The sequence below is a fragment of the Aotus nancymaae genome, unplaced genomic scaffold (genome assembly GCF_030222135.1).
Source record: "Aotus nancymaae isolate 86718 unplaced genomic scaffold, 86718_ANA_hifiasm-v0.15.2.pri h1tg000108l, whole genome shotgun sequence".
NCBI lineage: Eukaryota > Metazoa > Chordata > Mammalia > Primates > Aotidae > Aotus > Aotus nancymaae.
The window spans coordinates 6,498,362-6,517,391 of NW_026988523.1; the positions used below are offsets into that span (position 1 = coordinate 6,498,362).

Here is a 19,030-nt window from a genome sequence, read left to right on the forward strand (position 1 = left end):
GCTTTAGCCTAGACACTCAGATTAGTAAAACCATTATTGCTAAACGTTTCCCAACAAAGCTACAACCACAACTACATTGACATTCAAATTAAAATTGTCCCACCTTGAATTTTTGACCCCTTGGTCCATCTTTCCCTGGCAGACTGAAGTAACCAGTTGGCCCCTTACACCCACTTTTGGCATCCCTAAACACTTGTTTGCCAAAAACCCATATGGAATTATCACTAGTTGGACATGACTTTCTCAAAGGGAGCTCCATCAATACTTTAAACTCAAGACCAATTGACACAGGGGGCCTATTAAACCCTGACAATTTGCTCATTTGGAAAATCAGGCAACACTGCACTTTAGTGCAGGATACCTTGTAACACCCATAAAATTTTAATTGGCTACGCTGTTAATAAAGCAAATGCCCTGGAGTTATAATAGCCTTTGAATGAGATTTATGCTTAAAACTAAAGATTAACAGATGAAAAGCACTGTCCTTTTTGAAGTAATCACTCCATACTCCAGATGGATTGCAGCCATTTATTGAAATTGGAGACATTTTTTAATCTTCTTGAGACTCTATATCAGGCTGTCTACAAAGATCCACTGGGAGGCCGAGATCATTTGAACCCAGGAGTTTGAGGCTGTGGTGAGCCTCAAAGGGCCACCGCACTACACAGCCTGGGTGAGGAAAGACCCTGTCTCAGAAAATAAAAAGACAACTTTTAGCCACATTTCCAGACTTAAAATGCTACACGGGGAATGCAGAATATCAGATCTTTTATTGTCATCAAGTAATCAGTGAGAGAGTTCAAGTTGGAGTGAGATCATCATGTATTCTGCAATTACAATAGTCCCAATATTTCCAATCCTCACCTTTTAAGGGCCAAACTGCATGCATGCTTGCTGTGGTCATTAAAAACTCTGAAAGCAAAGACAACATGTTAATCATGGCAAAAAACAAATGTGTGATTCTAGTTACTGCAGTAACCTCAGAATCAAAATGGAACGGTTTTACAGTGATATCATTATATTTCATTTGGCAGAATCATTACATCATTGGTTACATTGAAAATTATCACATATACCAGAAACTAACTCACCTCGTTTTTAGGTTAGCAGGTCTGCCTGTTACAAGATGAAATAATTCCATTTAAAACAGATCTGCCTGTTAGAAGATGAAAGACAATTCCATTTAAAATTTGCCCTACTCAGTTTCCTTCTCAGTCACATTTTAAACAGCTAATCACTGCCATCTACAGATTAAGGAGTATACACCACCAAAACATCCTTTGCCACCTTAAAATAGCTTAAACTAACCTGCATTTCTTCAAGTATGAATTCCGAGTCCTGAAATTAAGGAACAATACACAATAAGAAAACTTACACACAATTAAGAGTAATCCAAATCACAAAAAGTTATAGAATGGTTGTATTTCCCTTTTCAAGGGTATAAACTGGAGTGTTACAGCCAGATACATCAGATAGGAGCGAAAGACTTAATACTACTCATCAGTGTTAGTCTGCTGAACTATGTTATCATCATTGTATCGGCTTTTCAACACTTAAAAACTTGAGGCAGGGCACAGTGGCTCACACCTGTAATCCCAGCATTTTGGGAGGTCGAGGAGGGTGGATCACTTGAGGTCAGGAGTTCAAGACCAGGCCGGACAACATGGTGAAAACCCATCTCTACTAAAAATACAAAAATTGGCCAGGTGTGGTGGTGTGCACCTGTAGTCCCAGCTACTCGGGAGGCTGAGGCAGCAAAATCACTTGAACCCAGGAATCGGAGGCTGCAGTGAGCTGCTATCATACCACTACACTCCATTCTGGGAAACAGAGCAAGATCGTCTCAAAAAAGAAAACAAAAGAACCATGCTTGAGACTGCTATACCTTTGCTTCTTTAAAACTTGCTCCACAAATTGCTCCACACGGTGTAGTCAAACTGACTCTCCATACCTGCAGAAATGTAATCTCATTTACCAATAGGTAGTAATAGGTAGATTTTTAAAAGATTTCCCAGCTACTGTTTCAGTTTAAGATTAATCTCCATTTTCTTTCAGAGAGATTCCCATCTGTTTTAATTTTAAAATCATCACTAACAGTATCTCACTCAATAAATATGTTAACATCAATAAAATATGTACCTTTAAAAGGTCTCCAACATCTGCACCTGAAAAAGTTTCACACCATTTCCTACAATGAATATCATTTACTTCAAAGTAAATGATATTCAAGTATTTACTTTCAAAAATCTTATCCAATACTTTTAAATAACTGCTTTAATACAGTACTTTCATACTACCTACTTTACAAAATTTTGTAACAAGACAAATCCATAACATAGTCATCAATTAGTAACATCACATTTCAGAAGCAAGCCACAAATATGAAAGGAACAGTCTTCATGTCCTTACCCAAACAAGCCATCCATGGATAAAAACGTTACCAGCTGCAATACAAATGAGGACTTCCATTAAAATGCTGAATATCATTAAACTCTTCTTTTCAAAGTGGTCTGTCATAGGGTTCTTCAGTGTTAACTTTGTCTACATGCTCAATTCAGGTCAGACATTTGATCAACATCATTACACAAACCCCGTTCAAAACATACTCAAGGAAAATACACAAACGCCATTCCAGTCAATATTCGTCAGCCAAGCCAAGCTGTAAGCCGGTAGCTCAGCAGTAAGCTATCAGTAGAAGCATTCTCATTAAGTCCATCTACTTACCAGAACCCATAAAGCTGGTCCAGCGAAGTTGGACTCCACCTAAGAAATTAAGAGTGGTCTTAGAATAGCCACAGATGAGTTTTCTCCCCCTGCCAAAACTAACAAATGCCTTTAGTCAGTTAGAGCTAATTAAGACCTTCATGTTCAGTCAGTATTTGCTTATCATCATCCAGGCTCTTTACAATCTTTCTTACTAATCATGACAGGACGAGAATCTGGTATTTCATGCATTCAGCACTCATGGGAAGAGTGCGTAATGCACATTAAGAATTTAACTCTAGGATGCCATTTGTGCTGCAGGCAGTTTGCCCAGTTACCTGTTTACTTGGATATAATTTCACTTACCATTTCAACTTCCAGCTTTCTGTGTAATGCCTACGAGATAAATTTTTTAACATAAAATTGTCAGTAAATATTTTAATGCTAGATCGGTGGTACACTGCTTACACTGTTAACAAACCACAGCCACCACAGATACATCAGACAGATGGTACATCTCTTCATGATGCAATCTGCTGAACTATGCAACCATCATAGTACCTGTTTTTTCATCTTCTTCAGTATTAAATTTAGTATAAAAATGAGAGCAGAAACTCACATTTGAAAAGGGGAGGAATAAAGGAAAAAATTGATAAAATAAAAAAGAAAAGGGGAGGAGAGAAACACTAATGTATATAAGCATCATTGCTTTGGCTATTTTCTAATCCCTTAAAGTGTGAGAAGTATAACATAAAGGTTTCTCACCTGTGTGCCAACAGCTTGAGTTAGGCTTGCTCTTTAGGACCTGGGAAGAAACAGCTTGATGTGAACTTAGGTGTGCTCTCTCGGTTCCCCAAATCACCATTTTGGGTGCCTCAGTTAAGATTGGTGGTTAAGACTCTCGTCATTCTAGCAGTCAAGAGTAGCAAATAAACTGTCATCATTGTGGCACATCCAGTGACTTCAATTTTTCTGAGAGGGAATTTTCAACTTACTTCAGCAGCTATTCTCATCTTCCCTTTGGGACACAACTAGGAAACAAAAAGATGCAAAACAGTGAAAATGAACCTCATTACAGTCACATTAAATATCAATGCTGTTAACATTAAAGCCTCAGAATAGAATTTCAGAAATCCCTTCTGTCCACTACTCTTAAAAGCATCACGGGCTAAGACCATCTTTTAGATTTCATTTTTCCCACCATATTTTCCCCGATTCTTACCTAACCATAAGGTGCTATCGAGAGCCACATTGCATCCGCACCTAGCTCCATACCTAAAAAGACATCGGGTACAAATTTTTAATTCATTGTTCCACGGTTCTTTATGTCGTGCTTTAAAACTAACAATGGCGGTAACATACCATTCATTATCTCGCGACAGGCAAAGGATACATTTAAAGTTATAAAGGAGCATTGCACTCTCAGTTAAGAACCACTAATTACGGGCAAGGCGCAGTGGCTCACGCCTGTAATCCCAGCACTCTGGAAGAACAAGGCTGGTGGACCACTTGAGGTCAGGAGTTCAAGACCAGTCTGGCCCCCATGGTGAAACCCCGTCTCTACCAAAAATACATAAATTAGCCGAATGTGGGGCGCGTGCCTGTAGTCCTAGTTACTTGGGAGGCTGAAGCAGCATAATTGCTTGCACCCGGGAGGCGAAGGTTGCAGTGAACCGAGATCGCGCCACTGCATTCCAGCCCCGGTGAGGGAGCAAGGCTCGGTCTCAAAAAAAGAAAAAAGGATCGCTAATGTAAATATTGGTGGCACTACGGAATGCCGCCACTTAGAGAAGGTGGACTACCACCACTGCCAGCCTTTCCTGAGAGCGGGCGGCTGGAGGTTCGGACCACGGCCCTAACAATAGTTTACTCCGGTGACTCGACATGTGCCACCATCAGAGCGGTTGGCATTCATCATCACTCTCAGATGTCCCTACCAACACAGGCTTCATCAGAGGCAGGGCACAAGAGCCGAGGCTTCTCCGCAATTCTACCGGAACAATATAGTCGCAGCTTAGGTCGCGCCTACCAAAAGTGCAATCCCCGACCATCCTCGGCTTGTGGGCCCTGCAAAGGCGCGCAAGTAGCTTAAGAAGTCAGTTTAGTGTGACCCTAACTGACAAAGGCTGGAAGGCCCGAAAGCCTTCAACATTCACAAAAACAAAACATACCTGACAACAGCAGCCTCCCACCTCGAAAGGACGAAACGGTGCCTGGGCTCCCGTATATAAGAGTGTTCCTTGGTGACGTCATGACGCACGCTCCCGGCAGCGACTGCTTCGGCTCCTCCCCCTAGCCGCCCTCAATCTTCCCCTCCTCCAGCACCACCTTCTTCCCGCCCCCCAAGCCCGCCCCTTTTCCCCGCCCTTCCTCGCCATTGTGGGCGGAGACATGACCAAGACGCTGGGCTCCCGCCCTCCTCCCGATTTAGGAGGAAGAGCAGAGAGGGGAGGGGGCGCGAGGCAAGGAAAGCTCTGGGGGTGGGGGAAGGGGGGCGGTGTAAGGCTGAGTGATTTCCTTCCGGCACGTCGCCCGCTCCGTGGGAGGGGGTGGGGGGTTTCACTTCCGGGACGGTGTTCCGGCCCATTCCGGCCCATTTCCACCCCCGGAGGTAGGTGCTGCTCCTTGACTGGACTCGGGCCCCACACCTCAGTCCCACTACCCTGCACCGGGGTCACGTCGTCCGCTCTCCGCCGCAGCGCACTCCTGGGGCGCTCACTACTTTCCTTCACCCCGCCTCCAGGCACCGGGCGACCTTCCACCTCCTTGGCCCCCGGCCGGGCTGAGCTACCGGACCCGCCCCCTCGCGGGGCCCCTCCCTCAGGACCCCGGGATGGGCTGCCCCTTCCCCCACCGCAGCCCGGGACACACCCAGATACGCACACCCACCTCCTGGCGGCTCCCCGCCCGCCGCCGCCTGGAGCGGGTCCCCGGGCGCCGCCCCCTTCCTACTTCTCACCTGAGCGCTGGCTCCCCCGCCCGACGCCTTGTCCCCCTCTTCTCCAAAGTTCCTCAGTGACATTTTGCCCTTCATCCAGTTACCCTCTCCCCATGCTTCCTAACGCAGAGGAAAGCTGCTCAAGTGCTGGAGTGGCCAACCCCATGCCGTTCCCGATTCTCCCTCTTACAGCTCTCACCCCTCCAGTGCCGACGGTAGCGACTTTACTCCAGGGGCTTCCTCACTGGGGAATTGCCGGAAAGAGCAAACAAAAAAGGCGCTGGTGTAGGCTCCAAAATAAACACATCTGAATTCATGATGGCATCGACAGAGGCTCTTATTGGATTAAAAGTTTCAAAACAAACAATAACGCTTTGGAAAAAGGTCAGATTGGCTAAAGTTGATTCTTGAAAACAGTGTATACGCTTCCCTTTGTAATAAGTTTGTTGTTAATTCGGGGCAGGTCTGTGAGGTTGACAGAATAAGTTCCTGAAGTTTCAGGTGTGTTGTAACTGTAATATAAATGTATAGATAAGTGGATATACATTGGGCTCAAGTGTCTTGCTGTTGGGATTTACACAAACTGTACTTTGAGTAGTTGAAATTGTACTTTCAACTATTTTGTATACAGCTTCAGGTTTAATGTTTCAGCTATTTTTTAAAAAATATTGTAATGGAAAAATGTTGGCCATACTTGGTAAATGCTGTTTTTTTCCATCGGATCTGGAGAACTCAATTTCAGGATCAAAGTATGGTCACCACCTTGAAATAGCCAACTTCGAATTTGGCAAATTTACCCACCTTTCCTAATTCTGACAACTGAACTTTCTCTGCATCTAAGTTGAATCCTGGCACAGCTGTGGAATTTACCCTAACCTAGAGTTTTCCTCACAGCCCTATAACAAAAGTCCTTTTGGGAGGGCTCTGACTCTTAAGCTTAGAAATACTAACCTACATTCATGTGGAATATTAGTCCCTACATAAAATAATAAACGTAATTCTTGCAGCATGTAGTAAAATACTAAGAAGAGGGATATCAAGCCATCCACATAGAACTACATTTATTCAGAAAGCTTTCCTCCTACAGAGAAAAGTTGTAAAGTTACGAGATTTTATGTTCAGTCTGCAAGTACCTTATAGTTAACACTTAAAAGTCCTTTCCCCCTACTTTCTGTTGAACTTTCTATTTTGATGTTATGTACCTTATTAGTAAGGAAAGTATGGTCATAAGATGAATTTTTAGGAGTCTGAAGACCACTTTTTAGTTTTAACTGTATCCTCCTGTGAAACTTGAAACTGTTGGTAATTCTGTTTCCACATCTAAACATAAGGAAGGTATTTCTTTTTACCTGGAGATTTTGAAATTTTACCAAATACTGTGTTTAAATACTTTTGAAATGGGAAACATCCAGGGAGTAAAAATGTAATTATTAATTAGAATATGGTTTCTTTTTTTAGCAGGGTTGAATGCACCCTCAGGCACGACCATGGAGAAAGGTGGGAACATACAATTGGAGATTCCTGACTTCAGCAACTCTGTCCTGAGCCATCTAAACCAGTTGCGCATGCAGGGCCGTCTCTGTGATATTGTGGTCAATGTGCAAGGACAAGCTTTTCGGGCTCACAAAGTGGTACTGGCTGCCAGCTCCCCCTATTTCCGGGATCACATGTCTTTGAATGAGATGAGTACTGTCTCCATTTCAGTCATCAAGAACCCTACTGTTTTTGAACAGCTCCTTTCTTTCTGTTACACAGGGCGGATATGCCTGCAACTGGCAGATATCATCAGCTACCTAACAGCTGCCAGTTTCCTGCAAATGCAGCATATTATAGACAAATGTACACAGATCCTGGAGGGCATTCATTTCAAAATTAATGTGGCTGAGGTCGAAGCAGAATTAAGTCAAACAAGGACAAAGCATCAAGAGAGACCTCCAGAGTCTCACAGGGTTACCCCAAATCTCAGCCGCTCCCTTAGCCCACGACATAATACCCCAAAGGGAAACCGGCGAGGTCAGGTTAGTGCTGTGATGGATATCAGAGAGCTAAGTCCTCCTGAGGAGTCCACCAGCCCTCAGATCATTGAACCAAGTTCTGATGTAGAGAGCCGGGAGCCCATTCTTCGGATCAACCGAGCAGGACAGTGGTATGTGGAGACAGGAGTAGCCGACCGTGGGGGTCGGAGTGATGATGAAGTTAGAGTTCTTGGAGCAGTACACATCAAAACTGAAAATCTGGAGGAGTGGCTTGGGCCTGAGAATCAGCCTTCTGGAGAAGATGGGAGTAGTGCAGAGGAGGTCACGGCCATGGTGATTGATACCACAGGCCATGGTTCTGTAGGACAGGAAAATTACACTTTAGGGTCTTCAGGAGCCAAGGTGGCTCGGCCAACAAGCAGTGAAGTTGACAGGTAGGTTTGGTTTGGTTTTGTTTTCCCATGTAATGGCTGCTGTGTAGACATCACTAAAGCAGGTCCTCTGTAGTACAGAGAGCATCTTCCTTACCCGTTTTCTTGGTTAAAATAAGTTGACATTGGGGAAACTGGAGGTGCGTCAAAAGACTTGCATTCTTATTCTTTTTAAGCAGGAAGCTCCTAGTCCTGAAATATTCACAATGTTGTGAGAACTGTGGTAGAGTTAGGCACTTCCATGAATCAGAATAGCATCTGCAGCCACACTAGGATCAGTAATTGCCAGGGGCTTCCTCAGGATTCCAGGCAGGGAGCTGATCATCAGCTGGGAACCTGGCAGTATTGCCCTTCCTTGGTGTGTTATCACACCACTAGGTGGCCTCAGGAAGTCTCACTTTGCTTTGTAGCACTGCTTATTTTTCTTTCCCCCCACCTACCAAATTAGAGGAAGAATGGTACCAGCAGTAATTGTTCTTTTCAAATTAGTAAAATATTAGTTCTGAAGAAAAGCTTTTTGGATATTTTTTATTTCTTTTTTCCCTTGTCATGTGATGGTATCTTCCCTGTTTTCATTCACGGATGACTGCTGCTACCACAGGCCTGAGAATCTCCCTTTTTTCACCAGTGCTACTATGCCCTATGCCTTACTTTTCTCTTTTAGTACATTGTATTTATTAGAACATTTCTTTTTGGTGGAAATACCATGAATTTTATTCTTAGTCAATTGAGAGAAAGTCCCAATTGAAAGAAATATTACTAATTTAGATTGGTAATATGTGTTCTTTTCCCCTCCTAAAAATAAATTTAAATTGACCATATGAGCAAAGAAAACTAAAGAACTATTACTTTGGTTTGGTCTTGAGCGACAAATGTGTCACAGAGATTCAGATAGTGTATACTGCATCCACTTCAGGTGATCTTTTTATTTTATTTTTATTTTATTGTTTTTTGAGACGAAGTCTCACTGTTGCCCAGGCTGGAGTGCAGTGATACGATCTCGGCTCACTGCAGCCTCTACCTCCTGGGATCAAGAGATTCTCCTGCCACAGCGCCTGGCTTTGGGTGATCTTGATTTGAGTATTGTCTTCCTGTGTCCTTATTAAAATATTCTTGAGCATAGAACTTCTTATCCTCCTATGTTAGAACTGTATCAGAAGTTCTCAGGTGAGGGGTGCACCAAAATCTCACAGATCACCAAAGAACTTACTTATGTAACCAAACACTTACCCCTATAACTTACGGAAATAAAAAAGTTAAAAAAAAAATTCAGAAGTAATATCACTGCCAGCACAGTCACTCACGACTGTGATCCCAGCACTTTGGGAGGCTGAGATGGGTGGGTCACTTGAGGCCAGGAGTTTGAGACCAGCCTGACCAACATGGTGAAACCCTGTCTCTACTAAAAATACAAAAATTAGCCGAGCATGGTGGCACGTACCTGTAATCTCAGCTACTTGGGTGGCTGAGGCAGGAGACTTGCTTGAACCCGGGAGGCAGAGGTTGCAGTGAGCCAAGATCATGCCACTGTACTCCAGCCTGAGGAACAGAGCAAGACCCTGTCTATTTTATTTATTTATTTGTTTATTTATTTTGAGACAGAGTCTCTCTCTGTCGTCCAGGATGGAGTGCAGTGGCGCGATCTCGGCTCACCACAACCTCCACCTCCTGGGTTCAAGCAATTCTGCCTCAGCCTCCCAAGTAACTGGCATTACAGGTGTGTGCCACCACGCCCGGCTGATTTTTGTATTTTTAGTAGAGACGGGGTTTCAGCATGTTGATCAGGCTGGTCTCAAACTCCTGACCTCGTGATCCACCCACCTTGTCCTCCCAAAGTGCTGGGATTACTGAGCCACCTCACCTGGCCAACTCAATGTCAAAAAAAAAAAAAAGGAAAATATGAGACCAGGCATGGTGGCTCACGCCTGTAATCCTAATGCTTTGGTAGGCCAAGGAGGGTAACTGCCTGAGCTCAGGAGTTTGAGACTAACCTGGGCAACATAGCAAAACCCCATCTCTACTAAAAATACAAATAAAATTAGCAGGACATAGTAGCTGTAGTCCCAGCTACTCAGGAGGCTGAGGCACAAGAATCACTTGAACCCAGGAGTCAGAGGTTGCTCTGAGCCCAGATTGCACCACTGCACTCCAGCCTGGGCAACAGAGCAAGACTCTGTCCACCCCCCCCACCCCCCACCCCCAAAAAAAGAAATAATAGCAACTTCGATGCAAAGATTTTTTAATCTTCATGATCTATATCAACAGTCTAAAACAAATAACAGGTTATCCAGGGACCTGGGGGAAGAAACAGCCAAAAACCTGATAATTAAATAGAAGAAACAAAATTATAGGCCCAGTTTTAATTTATTCTTTTATGGTCTCCCAGTGTTTATGAAAGGAAGGAAGCTTATATTTAACTTTGGCTTCACTAGCTCATATGGTCTGTTATGTCACTGTTATGCCATTTTGTGTTTATTAAATTTACTAGGGCTAACCTATTATTCCAAATCAGATTATGTATTAATTCCATGAAACTATTTCTCAGTTATCTGGTGCTTGGTTTGTTCTCCTTTCCTCAGCCATAGAATAAAGAGGGTCGACATGACCATTTTTCAAGTTCTTTGACACTGCTTTTCTATTAGTCCCTTTATGTTCCTCTTCCAACAGATTTAGCCCCTCCGGCAGTGTTGTTCCCTTGACAGAGAGACACAGAGCCAGAAGTGAGTCTCCTGGGAGAATGGATGAGCCTAAGCAACACAGCTCCCAGGTATGGAGTTGTGGATTTAGAATTGCTGTGGTGGTTTGAGGAATTGCTACTGTGTATGAATAGAAAATAATGAAAGAGGAAATATATAGAAGAGGTAACAGTGGCCCTGTTAAAGAAATACTGTATTTTTTTCCTGAGGGTAGCAGAATTTTAATATTAAAATTATACAGAGACATCACCAGAAAAGAAAATTGCAGACTGATATTTCTCCCAAGCATAGATGCCAATATCTTCAAAAGAACATTAACAAATTAACACTGATGATATACAAAAAGTATAATACAGTGTAATAAATTGTGATTTAATATAGAAATGCAAAGCTGGTTTAACATTTTTAAATTAATCAATGTAATCTTCCTTCATAGGGAAAAAGTGAGAAATTACATGTGGCAACTTTGATAGATACAGAAAAGAGCAGTTGACTAAAACTCTTAGCAAACTAGAAATACAAGGGAACTTTCTTAATCTGATTGCAAGTGTCTATCTAAAAAATCTATGGAAAACATCTCTTTTTTTTAATATATTTTATTGCGTTTTAGGTTTTGGGGTACATGTGAAGAACATGCAAGATTGTTGCATAGGTACATACATGGCAATGTGGTTTGCTGCCTTCCTCCCCATCACCTATATCTGGTATTTGCCCCCCATGTTATACCTCCCCAACTCCCCATCCCCCGCTATCTCTAGAAAACATCTTAATGGTAAATTATTGAAAGCTTCCCTTGTGTAATTGGGAATGGACAGAATGTCTGCTACCACCACTTCTACCCAGCTTTTTATTTGTAGTCCTAGTCAGTGCAGTAAAGCAAGAAATATAAATTCGTAGCATAAGGATAACAAAGAAAGAAATAGAACTTTTGTTACTAGTAGACAGCCTGGCATGTTATGTAAAAAATGCAAAGTGAAAAACTATATTTGATTACTTTTTTTATTCTTGCTTGTGAGCGTGCAGGAAAATACACTATTGGTGTCAGCAGAATTTGGGAAGTAGAAAAAAATAACAAGATTGTGGAACTCTTTCCCGATTATAATAACCACTCTGTAGACCTGAGAGTAATAAAAAATAACCCCTGAAAACTACATGCAGGTAATTTGCAGGTAATTTAGAACCTGGCATGGAAAGTCTGATTTTATACGTGTGTGTATGTGTATGTGTGTGTGTGTGTGAATATATACTATATATAGAGAATACACACAAAACACACAGTTACCAAGTTATTAATTTATAGCATTTTATTTATATATATATGTAGACATATATATGTGTATGTGTATATATATGTATATATACTTTTTTTTTTTTTTCTTTGAGACAGAGTCTCGCTCTGTCACCCAGGCTGGAGCGCAGTGGTACAATCTCAACTCGGTGCAGCCTACGCCTCCTGGGTTCAAGCAGTTCTCCTGTCTCAGCCTCCTGAGTAGCTGGGGTTACAGGCACCCACCACCACACCTGGCTAATTTTTGTATTTTTACTAAAGATAGATTTTCACCATGTTGGCCAGACTGGTCTTGAACTCCTGACCTCAGGTGATCCACCCACCCACCTCGGCCTCCCAAAGTGCTGGGATTACAGGTGTGAGCCACCACGCCTGGCCTGCATGATGTATTTATAAACAAATTGCTTATGGTTTTTTTTTTCTTTTTTGAGACAGGGTCTCACTCTGGTTGACCAGGCTGCATTGCACTAGTGCAGTCTCAGCTCTCTTTAAGCCACAGTCTCCTAGGTTCAAGTGATTCTCCCACCTCAGCCTCCTGAGTAGCTGGAACTACAAGTGTGAACTAACATGCCCAGCTAATTTTTTTTTTTTTTTTAAGTGGAAATGAACTTTCACCAGTTTGTTCAGGCTGGTCTCAAACTCCTTGACTTAAGCAATCTGCCTGCCTCGGCCTCCCATTTTGCCGGGATTACAGGCGTGAGCCACCGTGCTTAGCTGCTTATGCATTTTTCTGTGTGTTTGCTATTTCATGTACTGTATCTTGTCATTTATTTTCTTCCTGACTATTTTGTTAGATTAACACATTCTAGAAAGGATAGGAATGATGGGGTTTTTTTCTATTTTCTTTGCGACTCTCCTTAGCAACTAGTCTGAGTAGTTGGTTGATATATTTTTTTTCTCACAGGTCTGAGTGAATGATTTATTTTTTAAAGGTAGTTAACTCACCAAGTAGAACACAATAAATTGTGAACATTTTTGTCTTTAAAAAATAAAAACTTAGGCTGCGCGCAGTGGCTCATGCCTGTAATCCCAGCACTTTGGGAGGCTGAGGTGGGTGGATCACCTGAGGTCAGGAGTTCAAGACCAGCCTGACCAACATGGAGAAACCCCGTCTCTACTAAAAATACAAAATTAGCCAGGTGTGGTGGGGCATGCTTGTAATCCCAGCTACTAGGGAGGCTGAGGCAGGAGAATAGCTTGAACCCAGGAAGCAGAGGTTGCGGTGAGCCAAGATGGTGCCATTGCACTCCAGCCTGGGCAACAAGAGCGAAACTCTGTCTAAAAAAGAAAAAGAAAAACACTTGTGGATTAAGATTGCATAGCTCATGTGTTTAGCCTCTGCATTACACTGATAGTATCTTGTCTAATTTTTATCTAGACCACTGAATTATTTATTTATTTATTTATTTATTTTTGAGACAGAGTCTTGCTTTGTCACCCAGGCTGAAGTGCAGTGGTGTGATCTTGGTTTGCTGCAACCTCCACCTCCTGGGTTCAAGCAATTCTCCTGTCTCAGCCTCCAGAGTAGCTGGGACTACAGGCACACACCACCATGCCCTGCTAATTTTTATATTTTTAGTAGAGACGGGGGTTTCACCATATTGGTCAGGCTGGTCTCGAACGCCTGACCTCAGGTGATCCACCACCACCTTGGCCTCCCAAAGTGCTGGGATTACAGGCATGAGCCACTGTGCCTAGCCTAAACCACTGAATATTTATTGTGTACCTTGTATACTAATAGCAGTAAGATATTTTACAAACTTCATTTTTTAGTTTTCATAAGATGTTGGAGAAAATATTAATTAGGAGCTTGGAGGAAAAATAATTTCACTCACATTATTAGGGCACTTTTTCTCCTCATCTCTCAAATATGGTATGATAACAATGCAGAGGGGACTGTTATGCAGATACAGACATATGTCATTAATTAAGACAGTATATTCTGAGAAATGCATTGAAATGCATTGCTAGGCCGTTTTGTCATTGTGCAAACATAGAGTATACTTACACAAATCTAGATGATATAACCTACTACACACCTAGGTTATAGATATATCCTCTTGCTCCTAGGCTACAAACCTATATAGCATGTTACTCTACTGAACACTGTAGGCAGTTATAAAGCGGTAGTAAATCTTTGTGTACCTAAACATAGAAACGATAGAGTAAAAATATTGTATTATAATCTTATGGAAGCACTGTTACATATGTGGTCCATCATTGACCAAAATGTTGTTATGTGGTACATAACTGTAAATTCAGTAATGAGACAGACGTTACAACTAAATGGGGGCATAAGACAGACTAGGGCTGGGCGTGGTGGCTCATGCCTATAATCCCAGCACTTTGGGAGGCCGAGGCAGGCAGATCACCTGAGGTCAGGAGTTTGAGACCAACCTGAACAACATGGAGAAACCTCCTCTCTACTAAAAACACAAAAAATTAGCCAAGCGTGATGGTGCATGCCTGTAATCCCAGCTACTCGGGAGGCTGAGGCAGAAGAATCACTTGAACCTGGGAGGCGGAGGTTGCGGTGAGCCAAGATTGCGCCATTGTACTCTAGCCTGGACAACAAGAGTGAAACTCTCTCTCAAAAAAAAAAACGACTAACAAATACAAAAAAAAATATGTAAGACTATACAGTATAGACTTCAGTAATAGTGTTGTGGGACTAGGATTGCTTAAAGGGCAATGGAATCAGTGTCCACTTAAGGAAAGTGTTATCAAGATTTTATTTGTCTTTTTTTTTTTAGACAGGGTCTTGCTTTGTCCCCCAGGCTGGAGTGCAGTGCTACAATCATGGCTCACTGCAGCCTTGCCCTCCCTGGCTCAGACAGTCCTCTCACCTGAGCTCTTGAGTAGCTGGGACCACAGGCATGTGCCACCACATCCAGCTAACTTTTTTGCATTTTGGAGACAGGGTTTCACTGTGTTGCCCAGGCTGATCTTGAATTCCTGAGCTCAATGGTGGCTCACACCTGTAATCCCACCCCTTGGGAGACCAAAGTACAGTCCTCCCAAGGGGTGGGATTACAGGCGTGAGCCATCACGTCCATCTTCAAGGAGATTTTAAATGCAGTTTTTAAATAAGTTAGGAAGGAATAATCTATTTTATTTATAGATGGGATAGGGATAAGAATTAGAATTCTGTTAAGAGTATTTACCTCGCTGAAGCAAAAGGTACAGAGAGGCTGTAATGAAATAGGAGATAAGTAAGATTGTGTGGAGATGATATTATGGGTGATATATATGCCTTAATGGGTATGAAAGTTTAATATGGTAAGTCTTCTCACCAGTTTTTTTCTCCTACTACAGAGAACTAAAACAGGGCAAGGACTTACAGTAAGAATGAATTTTGATAGAGTTGAAGAACTTCCTGATTATGGGGGTGATTGAACTGGAATACCCTGATAAAGTTACTCCTTTACTTAAAAACATTCTATAGCTTTTTCTATGACGTGAAGTTTAATATACTTGGCCTCATTTTCCAAGTAATTTACAATCTTTTTAACCCAACTTTTCCCACCACTCACCAGCATTCACTGTCTCAAACAGGTAGACTCTCCATGTATCAGAACCACATTAAACTTATTTCTCTCTCTGCATCTAAAGTCTGAATGCCTCATTCTTTTCTGGTGTCTGGGTTCATCCAAGGCCCAGCTCCTGGTTTTATCTGCCCTAACTGCTCCAGTCTTCTTTTGATTTTTTTCTTCTTAGGCTGCTATTATAGCATGGTACAATATAATTTTTCCAAATTCACTAGACTTGTATATGTTGTTCCTTTTTTATTTGCATTAGTTTTGTGTCTCCTATTAAACTGAAATCTCCTTGAGAGCAGAGACCACCTTTTCTTTCCTTTTTTGTTTTTGCTTTTTTGACAGTTTTAGTACCAATAAGTCTTTGTTTATTCATTGTATTTTCCCAGGGAAAGGAGAAGGGAACAGGAAAGAGTCAGCATGTGTTACAGAGTGATTAGAAAATGGGCAAGGAAGTACCCAGTACAGCAAAGTCAACCACCAAATAAACACACCCCAGCGATGGGGTCACCAAAGCCCAAAGAGGCTTTGTCTCCTGCAGTTCAGGAATGAGAGGAAGGGACTAGGAAAAGCACAGACAGGTACAGACTTTCCTATCCTCCCTCCCTCCTCATAAATTCAAGATTTCACATAAAGCTTTAGTTTCTAGTGGTAAATATGAAGTTACATTTGTTCATCTCCTATTAAGCAATCTTGTGGCCCCTTTGACATAAGTTTTTTACACCTGTATAAAAGTTCCTGAGTGACTTGGATATAAATTCAACATTTAGGCTAGGTGCAGTGACTCACACCTCTAATCCCAGCACTTTGGGAGGCCGAGACGGGTGGATCACCTGAGGTCAGGAGTTCAAAACCAGCCTGGCCAACATGGTGAAATCCCTTCTCTAATAAAAATACAAAAAATTAGCTGGGCATGGTGGCGGGCACCTGTAATCTTAGCTACTTGGGAGGCTGAGACAGGAGAATCGCTTGAACCTGGGAGGTGGAGGTTGCAGTGAGCTGAGACTGCGTCATTGCACTCCAGCCTGGGCAAGAAGAGCAAAACTCCCATCTCAAAAAAAGAAAAAACATTTATTCAGCATTTATTCTCTTCCTTGGCATTTTGACCCTACTTTCTACATGGAAGGCCCCCAGTTGCTTCTCTCTACTTTAGGATTAAAGATTAAGTAGGTTTAGGCTGGGCACAATGGCTCACACCTGTAATCCCAGCACTTGGCGAGGCTGAGGCAGGTACATCACCTGAGGTTAGGAGTTTGAGACCAGCCTGACCAACATGGAGAAACCTTGTCTCTACTAAAAAGAAAAAATTAGCCAAGCATGGTGGCAGGTGCCTGTAATCACAGCTACTTGGGAGGCTGCAACAGGAGAATCACTTGAACCCAGGAGGCGGAGGTTACAGTGAGCCAAGATAGCTTTACTGCCTCCAGCCTGAGCAACAAAGCAAGACTCTGTCTCAAAAAAGAACATGGAGAAAGACCAGTACATTATATTTACACAAACTAGGCCACCTAGGAATCACCAACTCAGTGAAGGCCTACAAAGCCCAAATATAATAATTAGTGGGGTACGGGGGGAAGCATTTTGAGGAGACAAGAACATAGGATCAGTCAGTATCCAAGTGCATTTTAATTGCATTTAAGAGACCAACCACATTTTCTAATCTTTGTATTTCTGACATTATCTTCTTAGGTGCCTGATTAATAGGAGTTCTTTTATCTCTAAGTAATTATAAGTAAGTAAGTTTACTTAGTAGTTGCCCAATAAATAGGCACCTGCTAAATAGGGAGTTATTTAGTTACTTGTAAAATACTTAATTTTGGAGATCTTTCAAAAACAATACATCAAATCAGATGACTTTTTAAGGCCCTTTAGTTAACTGTGAGTCTGTGGTTAGTAACTGAAAATTAGAATGGTAGAAGGCTTTGAAGTCCATGTCAAATATCTAGCTTGATGTTTGTTTTAGAAAAGATGGAAACCTTTCATTTATATGGAATTTATTTATTATATGGAATCATTCATTCAGAAATAGCTATTGAGCCAAACACTGATGAAATTCCTAGATATTTGGCAGTGCAGAATGTCCCTGTGCTTACAACAGAGTTTACAATCTAGTAGTTAATTGCCTAGTGAGAGGAGTGAAATAATCTACCTCTTGGCAACATAGAGAACTAGGAGGCAACCATTTTTGCCTTTGACAAGGACCCAATCTATATTTTGTGGTATTTGTTCTTCTATTGCAACTTCACTGCAGTAATTTTTTGGACGAGATTGATCATAATGGGTGATTTTTGTACTTACAGTTTATCACTGATTACTAAAGTGCATTAACTTTCAGTATGTGGACAATAGTAGTATGACATTACCTTCCTTAGAGTTGAGGAGATTTCTTAGGGTATTGTTACCCTCGAGATTATAAATAATACGAGTTCGTAATGTTTAATAATAGCTAACATTTATTCAGCACTTTAGTATATTAACTCATTCACAATGCTCAAAGCAACTAGTGAGCAAAATGCTATTATATATTTACTTTACAGGTGAGGTAACTGAGGAATAGAATAGCTAACTAACTTGCTCCAAGTCACACAATAAATAGAACTCAGATTTGAACCCAGGTTTCAGCATCCTTAATTGCTATGTAATATTATACATTCAAAATATAGGTCCTAAAAGTTACCATTGTTTTTAGAAAAAAAGAGTACTGTTATCAGTTCAGTTCTCATGAGAATTCTCTAAAGCTCGCAAATCATATGATAACCTTTGTACCTTATGGATGAGAAGACAGCCTTAGAGAAGTTATTCTATGTTTTGTCCTTGGTCACCCTTTAGTGGGATGATTCCTCATTCTTTATGTGAATTCAGTTTTTATTTTACAGGGAAATGAAGCTGAAAAAAAATCAATATAAAACAAATAAGAATAATCTTAAAACCTCAGTCTTAGTATTCAGCCCTTGACTTTACACACTGCTTCCCACACCTGTTGAGAACTTCCTCTACTGAAAATGCTGAATAGCACCATCAGGATAGGAGGAGACAAAACACATTTTTAGAATTAAAAGGGCACAAGATTTTCTATATTGTCTATCTTAGCGGAAAAATCACAGGGACAAGATTAATTGCAAACTAGATAAATCTTGCTCTAGTTACTCCAGAGTCAACTTTGACATTTTCTTCTGTTTGCATTGGTACTTTAGCCTCTGTTAAACATGTATAATTCCTGCCTACATATTTAAAAAGGGTTTTATTGTCCTAATGACTTCAGAAGTTAGTTATTATTAATTCAGGGTAAAAAAAAATAATTTCTGATTGTTTTTTTAATACAGAATTTTGAACAAAAAACATTTCTAAATCCAAGGTTTTTTTTGTTTGTTTGTATTTTTGAGACGAGGTTTTGCTCTGTCACCCAGGCTGGAGTGCAGTGACATGATTACAGCTCACTGCAGCCTCAACTTCCCAGGCTCA

The 19,030-nt window shown here is 41.5% G+C and overlaps 1 protein-coding gene, 1 long non-coding RNA gene and 10 other non-coding genes across 33 annotated transcripts in view; 1 reads left to right on the plus strand and 11 right to left on the minus strand.

Moving 5' to 3' along the window:
* Window positions 1-514: 514 nt before the first annotated feature.
* Window positions 515-5,026, minus strand: LOC105711787 (uncharacterized). Of its 19 annotated transcripts, XR_010340331.1 has the most exons (8): window positions 3,926-4,868; window positions 3,070-3,734; window positions 2,725-2,822; window positions 2,410-2,444; window positions 1,309-1,338; window positions 1,092-1,152; window positions 865-912; window positions 515-690 (listed from the first exon to the last, which is right to left on the minus strand). It is a non-coding gene; the product is annotated as an uncharacterized LOC105711787 (long non-coding RNA). The 19 variants fall into 19 exon arrangements; XR_010340330.1 differs by having other exon boundaries at window positions 515-912; XR_010340333.1 differs by having other exon boundaries at window positions 515-912; window positions 1,092-1,156.
* On the minus strand, window positions 754-830 carry LOC135272364 (small nucleolar RNA SNORD81). The gene has a single exon (XR_010340520.1). It is a non-coding gene; the product is annotated as a small nucleolar RNA SNORD81 (small nucleolar RNA).
* On the minus strand, window positions 977-1,053 carry LOC135272367 (small nucleolar RNA SNORD47). Its single transcript, XR_010340523.1, has one exon. It is a non-coding gene; the product is annotated as a small nucleolar RNA SNORD47 (small nucleolar RNA).
* On the minus strand, window positions 1,461-1,542 carry LOC135272370 (small nucleolar RNA snR60/Z15/Z230/Z193/J17). Its single transcript, XR_010340526.1, has one exon. It is a non-coding gene; the product is annotated as a small nucleolar RNA snR60/Z15/Z230/Z193/J17 (small nucleolar RNA).
* LOC135272365 (small nucleolar RNA SNORD79) lies at window positions 2,017-2,099 on the minus strand. Its single transcript, XR_010340521.1, has one exon. It is a non-coding gene; the product is annotated as a small nucleolar RNA SNORD79 (small nucleolar RNA).
* Window positions 2,522-2,586, minus strand: LOC135272382 (small nucleolar RNA SNORD78). The gene has a single exon (XR_010340537.1). It is a non-coding gene; the product is annotated as a small nucleolar RNA SNORD78 (small nucleolar RNA).
* Window positions 2,838-2,898, minus strand: LOC135272369 (small nucleolar RNA SNORD44). Its single transcript, XR_010340525.1, has one exon. It is a non-coding gene; the product is annotated as a small nucleolar RNA SNORD44 (small nucleolar RNA).
* LOC135272381 (small nucleolar RNA SNORD77) lies at window positions 3,197-3,264 on the minus strand. The gene has a single exon (XR_010340536.1). It is a non-coding gene; the product is annotated as a small nucleolar RNA SNORD77 (small nucleolar RNA).
* LOC135272363 (small nucleolar RNA SNORD24) lies at window positions 3,575-3,654 on the minus strand. Its single transcript, XR_010340519.1, has one exon. It is a non-coding gene; the product is annotated as a small nucleolar RNA SNORD24 (small nucleolar RNA).
* On the minus strand, window positions 3,813-3,873 carry LOC135272384 (small nucleolar RNA SNORD75). Its single transcript, XR_010340539.1, has one exon. It is a non-coding gene; the product is annotated as a small nucleolar RNA SNORD75 (small nucleolar RNA).
* Window positions 4,590-4,669, minus strand: LOC135272368 (small nucleolar RNA SNORD74). Its single transcript, XR_010340524.1, has one exon. It is a non-coding gene; the product is annotated as a small nucleolar RNA SNORD74 (small nucleolar RNA).
* Window positions 5,027-5,848: 822 nt separating the features above from the next.
* Window positions 5,849-19,030, plus strand: part of ZBTB37 (zinc finger and BTB domain containing 37) — a 31,042-nt gene continuing 17,860 nt past the window's right edge. The window contains exons 1-3 of one of the 4 annotated variants that reach the window (XR_010340328.1): window positions 5,849-6,025; window positions 7,100-8,051; window positions 10,716-11,902. Coding sequence is in view for 2 of the 4 variants with exons in the window: in XM_012444695.2 (XP_012300118.1) it covers window positions 7,129-8,051; window positions 10,716-10,815 (1,023 nt within the window). In the remaining 2 variants the exon portion in view is untranslated. Of the gene's footprint in view, window positions 6,026-7,099; window positions 8,052-10,715; window positions 11,914-19,030 lie in introns of all 4 variants that reach the window. The other 3 variants (XR_010340327.1, XM_012444695.2, XM_012444694.2) reach the window with 3 other exon arrangements.